General features: G+C 40.9%; 1 protein-coding gene across 1 annotated transcript; it reads right to left on the bottom strand.

The window, feature by feature from the left end:
* Positions 1-5,170: 5,170 nt before the first annotated feature.
* LOC122027772 (F-box protein At5g50450-like) lies at positions 5,171-6,504 on the bottom strand. Its single transcript, XM_042586781.1, has 3 exons — positions 6,234-6,504; positions 6,005-6,167; positions 5,171-5,914 (listed from the first exon to the last, which is right to left on the bottom strand). The coding sequence occupies exons 1-3, from the start codon at positions 6,431-6,433 to the stop codon at positions 5,228-5,230; spliced, it is 1,050 nt and encodes a 349-aa protein (XP_042442715.1). The 5' UTR covers positions 6,434-6,504; the 3' UTR covers positions 5,171-5,227.
* Between the last annotated feature and the right edge of the window lie 12,490 nt (positions 6,505-18,994).

Below are 18,994 nucleotides of genomic sequence, written 5' to 3'. Positions count from 1 at the left end.
TTCATAATTTTTGGATTTTTGTAGAATTTTCTAGGGGTTTCTGAAGTTGACTGAAATGGAATTTCAGCAACTATCAGAGCTCCGATCGATCCATGGATCGATTGGAGTGCCTGAATCGATCCATGGATTGATTCAGAAGGCAAATCTCGCGAGCAGTAGCTCGCTGGATCGATCAGCCGATCGATCCAGGTAGTCTGAATCGATCAGTGGATCGATTCAGAAAGGTTCAATCGATTGGAACCCAACTCCAATCGATCCAAGTTGCTGATTTTGGCTGGGAAAGCCTGATTTCAGCACTTTGAACCTATTTTAGTCTAGGTAACCATTCCAAACCCTTAAAATACATTTGTATACATAAAAAGGGTGTTTTCGTGTTGAAAACAAGGATGGAATGGTAAAGGAAGACTTCATTGAAGTTTAGGTTGAATTTGTTTCAAATTTTGAATATTTGAACCTCAAAAACTTCTAAATTTGGGTTTCCTAAAGTTTTAGGGATTCCAAGTCATTGTTGGTGCAATGACAGAAGTTACCACCATGTCTTTAGGGGGAGGTACTCTTTAAAGACATGAAAAACTATTTTTCATGAACCTTGGAAGGTGGTTAACCTTCTGTTAAGAATATGCTCAAGGTTGAGCATGGGTTGAAAATGGGGAGTGGATATCCTCATTTGTTCAGAGGTTTCAAAGGATAATGCTCAAGGATGGGCATTTACCTACATTGGGGGAGAATGTAGGGGTAAGGATAATGAAGGGTATGAGACCTTCAGTATCGTGTTGATCACAACGAGTGATGTTGTGAAGAACGATGAGTAACTCTTCAGGGGGAGAGTCTTCAACAAATGGAGTTGTTGAAGTGTGCCCAAAATTGGAGCATAGGTTGATGTGTCCAAATATGGGTCGATGTGGTTTATCAATAAGGGATTGATGTGTGCCAATAGGGGGAGAATGAAAGGGCTTGTGAAAGGGAGTAAGTTAGGCTTTCATTACCTAGAGGGAGTTTGCCCTCTTAGGGGGAGAATGAAGAGCTTAACTTATGCTTTCATTACCTAGTGGCATGAAGAATGAGGCTATGGGATTAGCCTAACTTACATGTGGTATTGTAAGTGTTAGTGTGGTATTGTCAAACATCAAAAAGGGGGAGATTGTTGGTGCAACATCTCTCAGGTCAAGGTTGACCTGGTTAACCAAGCTGAGTGTTGGTTTGGGTTTAGATGTTTGACAATAAGATATTGATTGAAGAAGAGTCAAGTAGGTCAAGGTTGACCGGATACTTGACTGGGAAGTCCTAACTGGAATGTTAGGCAGAAGAAAGTCCTAGTGAGTGAAGCTAGGCAGAAGGAAATCCTGGTGAGTGAAGTTAGGTGAAATTCCTAGTGAGTGAAGCTAGGCAGAAGGAAATCCTGGTGAGTGAAGCCAGGTGAAAGTCCTAGTGAGTGAAGCTAGGCAGATGGAAACCCTAGTGAGTGAAGCTAGGTGAAAGTCCTGGTGAGTGAAGCCAGGCAAGGGAAATCCAGATGGATCAAGGATGATCGGACATCTGGTGTTGGGAAGTCCAAGTAGGTCAAAGGATTGACTGGATACTTGGCAAGGAAGGAAAACCAGATGGATCAAGGATGATCGGACATCTGGTGTTGGGAAGTCCAAGTAGGTCAAGGGAGTGACCGATACTGCACGACGAGTAAAAGTCCAAGTGAGTCAAAGATTGACCGACACTGGTGGGAGTCTGGCAGGTCAAGGGAGTGACCGATGCTAGGCATGATGTACCAACAGTCAAGGTTGACCGGATGTTGGTTAGGAGGTTTGGGACTTGGTTTTGGGCAAAATCCAGTCGGATCGATCCGTGGATCGATCCAGCTCTGGATCGATCGGTGGATCGATCCGCATTCTTCCAATCAAAAGCTCGGATCGATCCGTGGATCGATCAGGTCCCGATCGATCGACCGATCGATCGGGACGCTTCGGCGCGACAAGCGCCGGATCGATCCGTGGATCGATCCGCCGTATTCGCGCGATAGGCGCTGGATCGATCCGTGGATCGATCCAGCCTCCCGATCGATTCGTAACATTTGAATCGATCGGGATCCGACCGCTGGCGTCGATAAAGCCGCAGCGAGATTCCTTCAAATCACTTCTCCGATTCACTCTTCCAGCTCTCCACAGCTCTCTACAAGCACGTGATCGCCAGTTCTTGAAGGATCTTGGAGGTTTTCCAAGTCAAGAGGCGGATCCATTGCAAGAGGAAGAAACTAGGGTTAGGGTTTGCACTCATTGTAAGCTTGTAAGCTTCTATTTCTTGTACTCTTTCCCTCTCTTCTTGTATTGAGTCTTGTAGGGCTTCTCCGCCTTTGGTAGTTACCATAAAGGAGAGTTTATTTAGTGGAGGGTGTGTGCGTGGTGTGGATCCTTGGATTAGTCACCTCCTTTGGAGGTGGATACCAAGTAAAATCCTAGTGTTAGCGTGGTTGTATTTGTTTCTGTATTTTCCGCTGCACATCCAAGAAGAAACAAGCAACGCCAAGCAACGAAGCGCACCGAGCGAACGCGACGAGCTATTCACCCCCCCTCTAGCTACTTTTGGTCCTAACATTAAGGACCGACCGAGATATACTTGACAGACAATATCCTAACAACTTGTCAGAATAATAACTATATGTCAAAAAAATATTCTTCTAGAAGCTTCTTTGAGAACCATCATGTCTCCCATTAGCAGACCAATTATAGTAGCATATTCCTTTAACAACTTCAGCAATAATAGACGTTATAAATGGTAAAAGAGGTATACATGTGGGTAAAGAGAAGATTCCTCGGAGGATTATTGCACGTCACCTGAGTTATACACTACGATTTACCTAATAAACTCTAGCATACTTTGCCACGTCATGATTATGGAGGCTAAGTGAGATGATATATAAAAGGGGGGGGCCTCGTCGTGGTGAAGGTACGTTCTTTGAATATTGGTAACTTTACTCTCGCAGATGTTCTTACGATTTTTCTTCCACTCGTCCGGACTTGTACTAAATTGAACGTCGGAAAATTTTCATTAATTTTTTTTTTAATTTTTAGACACTAATATTTTATTGACTCGTCTCCACCAGATAAAAAAGAAAAATTCTTCTTAAAAAAAAAACAGATCTTCTATCAATCAATCACCATTCTACCGTACTCGTATCTCTGCATAAATCAGACACGATCATATATATTCGGTAAAATTTTGTTAGTTAAAAAATATCAATACTGATCAGATGATATAATATATTTATAAATATTGTAAACATTTAACAAATATTATTAAGGATTTATCTTTTTACTTTTTTTTCTCATTTCTATGTTTTTCTAATTATCTTAACAAATAAAAAATAATAATAAACTCAAGTACTAGTTCCGACATGATCGATCCAATGTTACGAAAATTTTCCAATAAATAAAAAAAATACTCACAATGAACCGTCCAAAAGGCTACCATCATTTAATTGTGCGCAAGAGATTTTCTGGATTTATCAATTATCTTACCAAATAGAATGAGAAACCTGGTGGCTTGATCGTAATGAAAATAAGAAAATAAAAATAAAATATCAATTTCTCTTACAGATTTATCTTCCTTCCTGAAAGCAGATGAGATGACTGAAAAGAGTGAAGTCCCATGATACAATTCCTTGATTATTTTTAAATCGATCTATCTTTTTAATCGTGCAATTAAACTTTTATTGTTGGAAATTATATAAACTAGGATTCTTTGTTCCAAAATGACTTAATATACTGTTTAATAAAATATCTTATTTATTTATTTTTAGAAATAAATACTAAAAAAGTAACTATAAATTCATTCTCCATGCCTACCAAATGACTCCATTTAAGCATGTACTTATTAATATTATTATAGCACAATTAAGTCCTTTCTAAGAGCGTTCAAAATCTAATTTTTTTAAATAGGGTAGTTTATTGGCCCTTTTTTTTATATATTAAGTGAGAGATAAAATAAATATTTCTCATTTTTTTTATATACTCGAGGTATTCAATTATTTAAAGTGACTATTTTAGAGATAATCGACCATCAAAATAAATTGGATCTTTTCTTCTTTGAATAGCAAGGGAAGATATTATCCGATAATTTATATTTGCATAGTCTTGAAACTTTATTATCAAATTCATCTCAATACTTAAAAAAAAAAATAGAGAATAAATGCCATTATCCTCCCAAGAAAAACTTTAGATGAAAAAATTATTTATCCTGTCCGAAAGCGGAAAAAGTGACGTACTGGGTAAGTGACTCTAATGTTGACTATACGAGGCCTCCTAGTTAAAAAAAATGATTCCAAACGGTTCTGAGTGTCAAATAGAACGTTAACAATGGAACTAGAAAAGGGTCTCGACGCATATACTTCAACGTTCGATCGAGCGAACAGTAGGTAGTGAACATTAATAAACAGTAGTTGTGTAGTTTTCTCATCACATAAGCATACTTGTACATGTAGGTGGAGATCCCTTTTTATAGTGTTAATTTTTCTCTCTGCATAAATCTTGATGCATTGTCAAAAAAGGATAAATTATAATGATGCTCTTACACCTTCTCCAAAATGAACCCGTAATATCTACATTTTGCTGGATTGAAACTTCTAGTATATAGCTTGCATAAGTGATATTTCTTTGATTCTTTGACAGTTGTCGCATAAAATGACAAGAAAGTATATTGGGCCGATGAGTTGAGGGACCCATAATATGTTGAGCTGGAATCCCGACTGAATCTCTTTTATAGTCTGCTCGGATGTCACTTGCAAAAATGGTCAGGTTGGATTTAAGAAATGTTATCGGAGACTCATTCTTCACTCGGCTTCTCTGCTTGTGCCAAAGAGTTTGGTTGAATCAAGTGTCCATCTTGTTCAATAGGATCATAGATTGATTGGCTAGACCACTTAGTTATCTCGAGGACCGAGAAATACTTGGGCTCTGAATAATACTCACTTAGTTCGGTGTTTCATTAAATACTAAACAACTCGGGATCCGACTGGACCGAGAATTCAATCCAACGACCACTCAGTCGAGATGATCTGTTGTGCTAGTCCGAGCATGGACCACTATGTCAGCAAACGCTCTACACTTTAACCCAACTTCGGGGCCTAGATCATTCGCCGCATCAATTAGAATTGCGATTATGTAATGAATTAATGGATTTTATACAACAACAAATTCCTAACCTCGCTAACATGGATTAAAGAACAATATATAATGCCTCAATTCCGATTAGGGGCATTTACAAGACCCTCGAGCCATCTTGTTCTCGTCGTGCACAAGACCCCATGATCCATCTTCCAGTGAACCACTTGGCACGCCCGGGAGCAATAGCTAACAAAGGCACACGTCGAGCATCGCCGGAATTCGAATCTTCTTAACTCCGGCCGGCAACAATTAGAGTTGGCACAAACTTGAACGCGTCGGCCTAAATCCTTCATCCTCTCGAACCACTCCGCCATGAAACGGTTGGCTGGGTGCGGTTCTGGCGAACAATCACACGCCACTTTGCGGGGATGGCAACTCTGTTTATTCGACGCAGATACGGACTGAACGGATAGATTGTTGAGAGGGGCGGCAAGCTCGCGGGCGTTGGCATCACGAATCAGCTGGACTCCTTTAGTCACATTTTTAGGTACGCCATAGCCATCGAGATAACAATGTCCAAGCTCTCGCATGGCATCAACATGACCTAACTGGGCTGCACGGATGCAGAGGGCGACTCCCATGCGAAGATGCCTGCCAGTCTTCCTCACTGCGCCGCCATTAAAGCAAATCACGGCGAGTGAGTACGTCGCCAGCGCGTGACCCCGCTTCGTTGCTCGTATCAAAGAACGCAATCCCTTTTTCATGAACATTACGCCGTCCGAGCCGCCGAGATTTGAAATCCCTAAGCAATAGAATTCAATCTGAAACAACAAATTAAATGGGTTAGACAGATTTCCAGAAAGATTGGAAAAAATAAAAAAAATTGGGGATCGATGAACTTAGGCACTCACCATCCCAATCAAGTAGCATGCTTCTAAATTCCCTGCATCGGCACACATCTCCAAGAACTTGTGTGTCGGCTGCGACCAATTTTTAACCCCAATCGAGATCGATTCCAGCGCCGCCTTCTTCAGAACAAAGGGACTCTTCCCCAATCGGTTCATCCTTTTGCATCTGGAAACCTCAAACAGATCAGAATTTTGTCACGAAAAATCCAATCGAACAAACAAGGTTACATACGTTTTCATTACGCTGAGCAGATCCGATGGACGCTCCGCGGAGCCACTGACAAAGGAGAGTATCACGATGACGATGTCGTCATGAAGGCAATCGAACAAATCAGCCTTTTCGACGGACTCTTCTACTACCTCCGCACGCATCCGCTTTCTGGGCCTCAGTTTCGATTCGAAATCGAAGTGGAAACCACATCTTGTCCGCATGCCTTGCCTGATTTCAAATTGAGGTGGAGTAGGAAAAAGTATCAGATCGATGCATCGAGGGGGAGGAGATCAGGTTGTTGTTTTATAGCAACGCGGAAGTCGTTTCATCGGATTGTTGCGTGACATAACGAATTTGTCCACGCCGTCTGTTACGTGCCCGCGTAAAAATAAAAATCTCATAATTTTAGGATTTTTTTTCCGATACATAACCGTCCAAATGTGGAATGTTTTTTTTTTTTAAAAAAAATCCATTATTTCCGGAAAAAGGTATTACCGAAGTAAACGTAGAGAAGTAACCAAGTCGGTTCACTTGGTTGCCTAATTATAAATGCAACGGCTGCCGAATTTGTTACATGTTCATCGAATTAATTATAATTTAATTGAGCGCATGATTCAGTTTCTTTTTTACGTTTAAAAAAATATATATTTTTTCTAGTTAAAATTAGATATAGTTAACTAATTAAACTGAAATATTCCCCAATTTATGCTTGTTTTAAAAATTTTACGATGGTTATCTAATATGGATAAGTGTGATATGTGGTATGATTATGTCTGAAATCTATGAAGAGGTATGCTGACTCTGACGAACGATGATCCCTAATGATGATGATTTTCTGAAGATCTAGAAGAACTCCTCCACGATTATGCGCATAGCAAGACAAACCAACAAAATGTTAGTAACTTAAGATCAAGGTGGGGATCCCTGGCTAGGTCCTCCGACGCTCAAGTCAGTTTCTCTCAAAGGTGGAAGAAGAAGAACAAGAACAGTAATTGAAGTACTTTGAAAGAGAGTTTAGATGCTAGAACTTGCTTATCTTGCTAACGGAGAGGACTCCCCTTTTTATACTATCTCATGTAACCTCCGTAGTCATGAAATGATTCCCGGTTTGTTAGAGTTTGTTAGGAGATGAAGTCATCTCCTAGGTTTCGTGCAATAATCTTTTTAAGGAATCTTTTTTGTACCCTAGATGTACATCTTTTGTCTTTTGTAACTCATATTTATGATGAGATACGCATATGAACACGTCATTATAACTGAAGAAGCTTCTAGAAGACATTTCCGGTCAAATTTACCAGGCATCCATTCTTATATATTTCTGTTAAGCATGTCTCGACAGATCATTCAAGCCGGTCGTATGTACATTGAGAATACTTTAAGAATACCTTTTGCTAAGCATGTTCTGGCCGAGAATGTTTATGAGTTTTATAAATATGAATGCCCTTACTCTCGGTTGGGTTTTGCTCAGTCGAGCATATATACACACACTGGTGCTTGATAGGCTCTCAATCGGTCGATAATATACTAGCAGCTTCTATAAGGCTAAATGCCTTTACGCTCGGTCAGACTTTGCTTGACCGAGCGCGTGTAAGTAGGTCTGTTCAACCGGTCGGTTAATCGGTTCCGGTTAATTCTGATTTACCATGATTTATTTAAAATCGGTTAACTGACCGGTATCTTACCGGTTCTGGTTGAACTGGTCCCGGTCGGTTAACCGGTTCCAACCGAGAACCGATAAAGACTATTGGGTTTGGGTAAGTGTACTTAGTGAAGTAGGTTATTGGGTTTTTTTTGCAAACTAATTAACTAAAGGCCCAACAAAAAATTCTCTAAAGAAAATCAGTTGGTTCCTATTTTTACCGATTTACCGATTAAACCGGTAAAAAATTTTACCGATTTACCGATTAAACCGGTAAAAAAAAAAAATCCAAAATCGGGAACCAACCGGTAAATCGGTAAAAATCGATTAACCGGAACTGGTTAAAATCGATTAACCGGTTAACCGGTAAACCGGAACCGGTAAATCGGAACCGGTAAGCTACCGGTTCTGGTCCGATTTTCGGTTTACCAGTTTTTTTACACAACCCTACGTGTAAGCACATGGGTGTTCGTTCAGCATTCACTCGGCCGGTAATATACTGAAAACTATGTATAAGGCTGAGTGTCTTTATACTCGGTCGGACTTTGCCTGATCAAGCGCAGGTAAGCATATTAGTGCTTGCTCGGCCTTCATTTGGCCGGTAATATATTGAAAACTATGTATAAGGCTGAGTGCATTTATACTCGTTCGGGCTTTGCTTAATCGAGCACAGGTAAGCATATTAGTGTTCACTCAGCCTTCATTTGGTCGGCAATATACTGAAAACTATGTATAAGGCTAAGTACCTTTACGCTCGATCAGGCTTTGCCTGAGCGCGTGTAAGCACACTGGTGCTCGCTCGGTCTTCATTAGGCTGGTAATATTTTAACAGCTGCCATAAGGCTAAATGTCTTTACACTCGGTCGAGCTTTGCTTGACCAAACGCGTGTAAGCACATGGGTGTTCGCTCGGCCTTCACTCGACCGGTAAGATTCTAAAAGCTTCTATAAGGCTAAGTGACTTCATGCTCAGTCAGACTTCGCCCGACCGAGCGTGCGAAGGCACATTGGTGCTCACTCGGTCTTCACTCGGCCGGTAAGATGTTAAAAACTTCTATAAAGCTAAGTGCCTTTATACTTGGTTGGCTTTGCCTGATCGAGCGTGCGAAGGCACATCGGTGCTCACTCGGCTTTCACACAGTCGGTAAGATACTAAAAGCTTCTATAAAGCTAAGTGCCTTTATGCTCGGTCGGGCTTTGCCTGACTGAGCATGCGAAGGCACATCGGTGCTCACTCCGCCGGTAAGATACTAAAAGCTTCTATAAGACTAAGTACTTTTATGCTTGGTCTGTTGGAACCCCAAGGTTATTTTGGTGTGATCAATAAGTTAAGTTAGGTCCTGTGTGTTTTTAACCTTGTGTGTCTAAGTGTGCAGGAGCTTAGGAGCACAGGTAGTCTAGCGGAAGACGCAGCTTGCGAGAAGGACAACACGTGATGCGTTCGAGGGACGAGGCGCTGCGGAAGGGTACACCGGTGGACGAGAAGGAAGCGTGCGGTGGTTCCGAGGGATGAGAAGCCGGAGTGGAAGACTGCTCGAGGAGCAAGAGACGCAGCTAGCGAGAAGATCGGCACGGGGTGCGACCGAGGGACGAAGACTGCGGATGAGTACGCTGGCGGACGAGAAGGAAGCACGCGGCGATTCCGAGGGACGAGAAGCCGGAGCGGAAGCTTGCTCGAGAAGGCTGGGAGTTGGGTTCAGGTGAACCGTTTTCCGGATGGCCGAGATCACCCAAGTGAGCGGATCCGGAGTTGAAGACCTGGACCGAAGAGAACTAAACCGGAGCAGAGGTCCCGGATGAAAAAGTCAATTGGTGTTGACTTTATGGCTCGGGGCGCCCGGAACCATTCCGGGTGCTTGGAATAGCCCGGGGTGCCCGGAATACTTTCGGGCGCTCGCACCTGAACTTTGACCAGGATCGCGTCAATCGCGATCTGGACGTTGGGGGATAAAGTTTTATCTCCCTTAGGGCACTTGGAACCCTTCGGGGCGCCCCGACCAAGGTTATAAATATAGCCTTGGTCCAGAAGCTTTTCATTCATTCAAAGTAATTAATTTCCAACACTTGTACGTTCAATTTCTGGATTAGCTTCTTTATTTGTGCGCTTAATTGCTTTAAGAGGCTTCTCCGCCTGAAGGAGATAGTTAGTGTGACATTTTCCTTGGATTAACAACCTTCTCGATTGTAACCAAGTAAATCCTCCTACCTCTTCTTTTCTGTTTATTGCCTTTACATTTTATGCAAGTGTTCTGTTAAAAGATCGAGAAGGCTTGTGCTTTTGTTTTTGCAGGCTATTCAACCCCCTTATAACTGGCCCAGCGGTCCAACAAGTGGTATCAGAGCCAAAGCGCCTTAGGAGGACTAACCGCCGATCGAAGCAAAGATGATGGCCGGACCGAGCATCTACCCGCCGAAGTTCGAAGGGGATTTCGGTACCTGGAAAAAGCGAATTCGGGTATTTTTTACAACAGATTTTGAGTTAATTCTAATAATGGAATTTGATTTTGTAGCTCCAGAGGGCAAAGAAAACTATCAATGGACGAAAAAGGAGCAGGTCGACTACGTGACGAACGGCAAAGCAGAGTACCATCTGCTAAGCGTTCTCCCGCCACAAGAAGTCAACCGGATCGGGAACTACGACTCGGCAAAGGAACTTTGGGAGATGTTCCTTGAGTTGCACGAAGGAACGTCCGAAGCTAAGCTCACTAGACGGGATCTACTTCGTAATCAGCTCACCAGCCTGCGACTTGGGGAAGACGAGACAGTTGCGCATCTGCACTCAAGAATTAAAGAAATCATCACCGGACTGTCGAATCTTGGAGAAAAGGTAAGTAACCGAGATTTGCTAAGGTACGCGTTAAATTCTTTTTCGAGAAATTCAAAATGGGCATCACTAGTAGATGCCGTGTATATTTCAAATGATTTAGAAAAAATTACATTAGAAGAATTATTCTCGACATTTGAAGTGCACGAATCAAGATGTGCAGGTTTGAAGGAGCCCAAACACAACGTTGCCCTCAAAGCATTGAGAGACGAACCTGAGTCGGAGTCTTCTCTCGACGATGAGGAAATGGTAAGGATGGTAAGACGGTTTAAAAAACTTTGTAAATTTAGAACCTCTAACCATCCGCAAGGTAAAAAGAAAAGGATGATCCGCTACTACCACTGCGACGAAGAAAGGCATATCAAGGACAACTGCCCCAAGCTAAAGAACAAGGACAAGGATAAAGGTAAGAAGCATGTCCAAAAGCGCAAGGTCCTAAAGGCGACGTGGGACGATATGTCATCGGAATCGGAAGTCGAGGCGTTCTCCATGCTCGCATTAATGGCGAGTCATCAAGACGATGACTGCGATTCAAGCTCTTCCGAAATGAGCATTGAGAGCATCGATGAAGGGGGAGCTACGTCGGAAGAAAGCAGCAGTTCACGTGGAGATACGGATAATGAGATCGACAAGGTAAGTCAGGTACGATCTCTTCCTCCCGATAAACTTTTTAAATTTGTTAAATTGTTAACAAAAGATTGCTGCAAATTAGAAAAAGAAAATAAAAATTTAAAAGTAATACTAGCTAAATCTTGCCCTCTAGAAGATTTAGACAAATCAAAATTAGAAAATGGAAAATTGAAATCAGAAAATGTAAATTTGAAAATTCAAGTAGAAAACTTGAAAAACCGTGCATGCTCATTATTCGCTCTCAGCAAGTGTACGAAAATGTCACAAGTAATATAAAAGATTATCGTATCCACAGGGACTGGAATAAGCACTAGAAATGTTTCAACACGAGTTAGCTAAACAACTAAACCATTGGTTTCCAAAAGCTAAATGTAACTAATGAAAAGTAAACATAGAAATGAAAGATCAACAAACAAGATTATGGGCTTTGATAAAGGAATGTTCTAGGAGTTTTGGTTTCTTTATAAGATTCCTCAATGTAAATGATCTACCAAACCCTATTTCTCAATTGTCCAACATTTATAGAAGGTTTCCGGTTCTCTCTTGCAATAGACAACCGACTTAGGACTGAAATCTATACCTAAATGTGATCAATTAGATATGAACTTGTGTTGTCCTTACACGGGCATGTTCCTTTCACGAAGATCCCTCGGATAATCAACACAAAGATCATACTTCTCAACCCCATAAGATATAAAGATTAATCCCTAAATCTATCCTACCCTTTTGAATTACCCTATTTCTCCCTAAATCTTACCCCTCAAACGTCCTTACACGGGCTTGCACCTTTCGCGTGCTTCCCTCGGAAAATTGAGTGGGAGATAATTAATCTCTACAAGATCGATAGGACATTCAAACAATCAATCAAGAATGTGAATTAGGTCCACAACACAATGATTCATTCAAGATTGAATTGATACAAACAAGTCAATATCATAGAAACAAGGAAATGACAAATCCACAAGAGTTTACATCAATTCATCATACAAATACTCCCTCCATCCTAAAACAAAGAGATCTACTCCATGAATCAAAAAGAGAAATTCAAAAATACAAAGATTACAAGCATTTCTTGATCCCCAATCCAAGAAGAGGAGAGAAAGAAAACTTATGTAAGATGAAGCTTGGTCTTCGGATCCAATTCACACTCCCGGAGTCGATTCCGTTGAAGATCCTCCTTTAGATCACCCAGAAATCCTCCCAAGATTGAGAGGAAACACCCAAATCTCGCTCTCTCCCAAGAGGGAGAAGATCCCCTTTCAAATCTTGAAGAAGGGTTTAAATCGAGGTGAAGTTTGGACGCCACACGACCCCGTGGCACGGCCGTGTGAGGTTCACACGGCCCTGCCCATTCTCCTCTCTGCTAGCCTTGCACGGCCGTGTATGAGACACGGCCGTGGCAAACATCCCCAATAGCCCCTTTACACGGCCGTGTAGATCTACACTGTAACGACCCAATTTTCCCTATTTCAAGTTCTAAAAGTCCATAAAAATATTTGGAGATACTTTTAAAATATTCTAGAGATTTTTAGGAATTTTTAGAGTATTTTTACGTAATTTTTGGAGGTCGTTTAGTAGGGTTACAAAAAGAAAGAAGTTTTAAAAAAAAAATGTTGAAGGTGAGATTCGAACCCACGATCTCGGGTCGGACTGACCCAAGCACAACCGGCCCGACCAATCGAGCTAAGCTTGTTTTGTTAACTAAATATGGGAATAAATATATTTAAGGTATGGTAACTAATAAAAATCTTAGTTATAAGAAAGGGGTTTAAGTTTTCCCGAACCCTAAAAGTTTCTCACCGAACCTTTCCTCCTCACTCGCGACGGCGCCAACCCTTCTCGGCGAAAATCGCAGCACGCACCTAGGCGACTCCGGCGGCCGACGAGTTTCCTCCTCCGCGGATTCTTCACCAGTCCGAGCTTCTCTGGGCAAGGAGAGCGCGCGGGCACAAGAAGAGGCCGAGAGTTGCAAGTTTCCAAACCCTAGAACCTTCTTCCTCCTTCGGTTAGGGGCTCATCCGAACCCTAGATCTTCCTACGGTTGTAAGTTCAAGAACAGCGAGGTGAGTTGCTACTCACCTGCAGTAGGATAGCTCCGAGATTTTCGTTTCCTTGCTTTCGGAAATTGTTGTGCCGAATTTATTGTGCTAAGGATTTAGGTCCCTCTTGGTTAAGATCAAGTTGTATAGGGCTTATTGAACCAAGGTTGTTTCAGATTATAGAGTACAGAATTGGGATAGTCCGGGAATTTAAGAGTAGTATGCTTCCTTGGGCTTTTCCTCTTAAGTTCTGTTGTAGCAAAAATCCAAGATTCTGTTGTGCTGTAAAAGTATAAGTATTGTAGTGTATTTTAGCTTGTTTTCTGTGATTCTGTGAAGGTATAGTTTGAATAAGTTACATGGGTTTTGATTGTAAAATTTACAACAAGTTTAACTTGAGTTAGGCAAAGAAAAGGGGCACGGATAGTTTTTTTAGGGTTGCTGTGCAATCCGGTTATTTAGTTGACCATGAGAAAACATATGCTTGTTGATTAGCATGTAGTTCCCTTCATGTTGTTACCTTGTTAGAGGATTTAAATGGATTCTTGTTAAGAATTTGTTAAGAGGTTATTAGGAGTCTTTCTTTTAATTACTAAAGAAATTAGAGATTTCACATGCTATTTGTAATGCTAGATTTGAGTTAGTTGCCTTTTCTTTAAGCAAGTGCATATTCGTTTATGTTTTAATTTAGTTTCCTCAAGCAAATGCAGATTTGATTTCTGTTCAGTTTTGTTCCTCCCAATTGCACATGCTAGTTTAACTCTTTCTTACATGTTCCATAATTTATTTAATGCTTTAGTTAGTGCTATAAATTGTGGAATTGGCTACCTTTATTAATGTTGATGTTGTGCTAAAAAGGGGGCAGTTTAGTGCTTATGAAAGAAAAAGTTTTGGATGTAGTTTACTGATAACGTTTTGTTCCTTTGATACACATGTTTAACTCAACCTCCAAAGCATACAGTTAGTTAGTATGCAGATTTTATTAAGCTTAGTATAGTGCAGATTTTGTAAGTATAAAGTGCAGATTTTGTAAGCTTATAGAATGCAGATTTTTGTTAAGTGTGCAGATTTTAGTAAGCTCAAGTTGCTTTCTTTGCTCTATTTTATAGCATGATTAGTAAGCTCAAGTTGTTTTTCTTTGCTCTATTTTTACAGCATGATTAGTAAGTTTAAAGTTGCTTTCTTTGCTCTATTTTATAGCATGATTAGTAAGCTCAAGTTGCTTTCTTTGCTCTATTTTATAGCATGATTAGTAAGCTCAAGTTGTTTTTCTTTGCTCTATTTTTACAGCATGATTAGTAAGTTTAAAGTTGCTTTCTTTGCTCTATTTTATAGCATGATTAGTAAGCTCAAAGTTATTTCCATTTGCTATTTTAACAAGCATGAACAGCCATGTATTTTAATGGAAAAATAAGAATCCTATTAAATACTTTTAGAAGTATTAACAAGTAAAAGGAAGAAAAAGAAAAGAAAGAGAAAGGCCAAGGCCTTAAGTAGATCCCAAAGTCAAGACTTTAGGGATTTTGGCACACAAGGTGCTTATTAAATGCCAAGGCATTTTATTATAAGAAGTATTTAAAGATAAAAAGTATTTTACTTTTAAAGGGCATGTACCGGACACAAGATCCAAGGGATGGGCTCCAAGTTGCCCCTAGGCACATGGCCTAGAAGGGATGGGCTCCAAGTTGCCCCTAGGCACAAGGCCTAGAAGTATCTTAGTAGTTTCGGGATTAGCTACCTCGATCCTTACTAAGAATGCGCGCAAAGTGGTACAATGCCGGGCCCAAAAGAAGTTGATTATTATTTTCAAGTATTAAAAGTATAAGTTTATGAACAAGTAAAAATAAGTTTTACATAAGAATAAAAGTACTAAAGAATGAGTTTTAAGCAAGTGAAATAAAAGAATCAGCTTAGAACAAGTAAAACAAGTTTCACTTTGTTTTAAAGATCAGTAAGTTTAGCTTCCTTTTATGCTAGCAACTTTTACATGTTTAGTTTTCTTACATGTTATTGATTTGCTAGTTGATGAGCATGTTTAGCTATACATGTTAGCTTTTCAGTTAGTTGATTCCTTTGCTATTTATGAGCATGAGTATCTTTACATGTTAGCATTCAGTTTTAGCATGTTTTTATTTATATACATGCATATCGTGATTTTGTGAGTTAGATAGCTCTCACTAAGCATTTTGCTTATAGATACTACTTTCCTCCTACTGCAGATAAAGGAAAAGGAAAGCTAAAGTATAAGAAGGAAGGCGACGGGGAGATGCTGTGACGGTGTGTGATGCCAGGACTATGGAGAGATCATGAGTTTGCTAAGGAAACTGTCAAGACTCCTTTTGAGTTTTCTTTCAGTTATTAAGTTGATAGAGATTGTATTAGTTGGTTCCTTTGTCTATGTTGATTAATTGAGTCTATTCCGCATTGTTAGTTGAGTTATTTCCTATTGTTGGAGCTATATAGTTTTCTATTGCTAGAATAGTTTCTTTTTAGTGTCGTGTTATTATTTCTGCGTGGTTGTGAAAAATATGTTCCAGCCGCCTGTGGCTGTGTATATAGTGTTTGTATCCTAGTTTGGGGTCACCGGTACAGGGGAGACTCTGTCGAAATTTTTCGGTAGGGATTTCTCGAAGTTAAGTAGCGTACCGGTTAAGTAGGGTTAGTAGTCAAGTAACGGTCATCTTTAGAGAGTAGTAGTAGTGTAGAAAGGTGGGTCGTTACAGTTGGTATCAGAGCAGTTCCCATTCTCCAGCATCACACACATCAGCATCATCCTTGCCGTCTTCAAGTAAGAAAGTATTTAAGTTCTTTCTTTATTGCTTTCCTTATTATTAACTGCAGTACAGAGAAATTGCTTATGAGTTCTTAAGTAAGATAGAAGTTATTGTTTCTCCTTTCTTGATCCATATATATATATGCATGTTTAGAAAGAATTATGTTTAGAAAGGATAGAGAAATGTTTAGAAATACCTACTCATAGGTGTTGAAAGTCAAGAATCAGGTATAAGTAAGATATATCTAGAAAGTATAGTGATAATTTTAAGTTTTCTTTTCCTCTGCCTGACTTGATGGCAAGAAGAGGACGTCCCCGTACCGCTGGTATTGAGGACCGAGCTCAGGAGAACGAAGAGCCCAGAACAACTGGGCCTAATCTCTCTGAAGTTGTTGCTCAACTTCAGAGACAAGTAGTAGAGCAGCAACAAGTGATTGCCAATCTGATGGCAAATCAGCAACCATATTCTCCCACTCCAACAGTAACTGTGGAGACTGCAGGGGTAATCGAGGTTCCACCAGCTGCCCTGGGAGTCGTCACAGCACCTCAGAGACAAGAAGTCTACCTGATACAGTGGCTGAAGCTAAAACCAGAAAGCTTCTCAGGCACGACTGAGCCCTAGGATGCCCAGGCTTAGTTCAAGACACTTGAGAGCACAATGGAGCTTCTTGACTGACCAGAAGTCGAGAAGGTTGATACCATTAAGTGTGCCTCTTTCTGCCTATCTGGAGATGCTTGTATGTAGTGGGAGCGAGTTAAGAGTAAGAGAGCAGTCAACCAGATGAGCTAGGTTGACTTTGAGATAGAGTTTTACTAAGAGTTCTTCCGCCAACGGATCACCAATAAACATTATGAGCAGTTTATAGAATTTAGACAAGGTGACCTACCAGTAGAAGAAGCAGTCAAAAGATTCAACAGGCTAGCTCGTCTTTGCTTAGAGTTAGTAAGTACAGTGAAAGAACGAGTCAGACTGATGCTCCTAATGCTGAGACCAGAAATAACACCTAATGTGAGTAGTGAAACTCACCGACCATAGATTGGTGAAGAGCTGGTCAGCAGGGCATTAGTGAGCACTATCTGAACAGCAACAAGGCACAATAAACACAACACAAGTCAGTTAAGATCAAAGATAAGACAGTGGGGGAAACAGAGACCTCAGTCAAGTAATCAGAACTGGAAGAATAAAGATAACAAGAAAGACCCAAGCAGGAAAACGTTCGGGTAGTCTGTGAATATCCAGAGGTATTTCTAGAAGAGCTACCTGGACTACCTCCCAACAGAGAAGTGGAGCCAATTTCAAAAGTTCTGTACCAAATTTCTCTAGCAGAGCTAAAAGAGTTATAAGAACAATTTCAGGAGCTACTTGACAAGGGTTTTATCCGCCCTAATCATTCACCCCGGGAAACTCCAGAGTTGTTCGTTAAGAAGAAAGACGAATCCATGCTAATGTGCATAGATTTTAGAGTGCTGAGCAAAGTAACAGTTAAGGACTAGTACCCTCTTTCCAGAATAGATGATCTATTTGATCAGCTAAAGAGAGCAACAGTGTTCCCTAAAATATACCTGCGTTTTGGGAACCATCAGTTGAAAGCGGGAGGAAGTAATACACCCAGGTAAAGCTAACAAAGTGGCAGATGCACTAAGCAGAAAGTCCAGTGCATCCCTGATGTCTCTGTCATCATTAGCCCTGCCACTGCAGAAAGAGTTGTCAGACTTTGGAGTCGAAATTATTTAAGGGCAACTCTCTGCATTGACCTTAGAGTCAACCCTGCTTGAGGATATACAGAGAAAGCAAAGTGAAGATCCAGATATCCAAAGGATTAAGCAAGGGATACAAGAAGAAGAAAATTCAGAGTTTCGAGTATCAAATAGTGGAATCCTCTACCAGGGGAACCGCCTTTGTGTCCCTAATGACGAAGAGTTGAGAAAGAAGATTATAGAAGAAGCTCATAGTACACCCTACTCCATGCATCCTGGTTCTACCAAGATGTACCAAGACGTGAAACAGAGGTTCTGGTGGTCTGGACTCAAAAGAGATGTAGCTAAGTATGTCAGTACCTGCCTGACATGTCAGAGGGTCAAAGCAGAACACCAGAGACCAGGAGGAGTCCTACAGCCCCTCCCAATACCAGAGTGGAAGTGGGAAGATATATCCATGGACTTTATAACAGGCCTTCCAAGAACTACAAATGGATATGACGCAATATGGGTAGTAGTGGACAGATTGACCAAGTCTGCTCATTTTCTAGCCATCAAGGTGTCCCACTCTATAGAGCAGTTGGCACAGCTGCATGTTAAAGAGGTGATCAGACTTCACGGAGTTCCTAAATCTATTGTTTCTGATAGAGATGGACGCTTCACCTCACACTTCTGGGAGTGTGTTCAGAACGCACTAGGCACCAAACTCAAGTTCTGCACAGCCTTCCATCCTCAGACTGATGGACAGACAGAGTGAGTAAATTAAATTCTAGAAGATATGCTCAGAGCTTGTGCACTAGATTTCAAGGGGAGTTGGTGCAAGCATCTATGCTTAGCTGAGTTTGTCTACAACAATAGTTATCAGGCCACCATCAAGATGACACCTTATGAGGCGTTATATGGTAGGAAGTGCAGATCACCCATCTACTAGCAGGAAGCAAGTGAAAGAAAAGAAATGAAAGTAGAGATGGGCATTCAGACAGAGCTGATAGATGAAACTACTCAGGCTATTCAGAAGATCAGACAGAGAATTGAGACTGCCCAGAGTAGACAGAAGAGTTATGCTGACACACACCGTAGGCCACTTGAATTCCAAGTAGGGGATTCAGTTTTTCTCAAGGTCGCTCCTATGAAGGGAGTGATGAGATTTGGCAAGAGGGGCAAATTAAGTCCTCGTTAT

Source organism: Zingiber officinale, chromosome 10A (assembly GCF_018446385.1).
Source record: "Zingiber officinale cultivar Zhangliang chromosome 10A, Zo_v1.1, whole genome shotgun sequence".
Lineage (NCBI taxonomy): Eukaryota > Viridiplantae > Streptophyta > Magnoliopsida > Zingiberales > Zingiberaceae > Zingiber > Zingiber officinale.
This window is presented reverse-complemented; position numbering and strand designations above follow the sequence as displayed.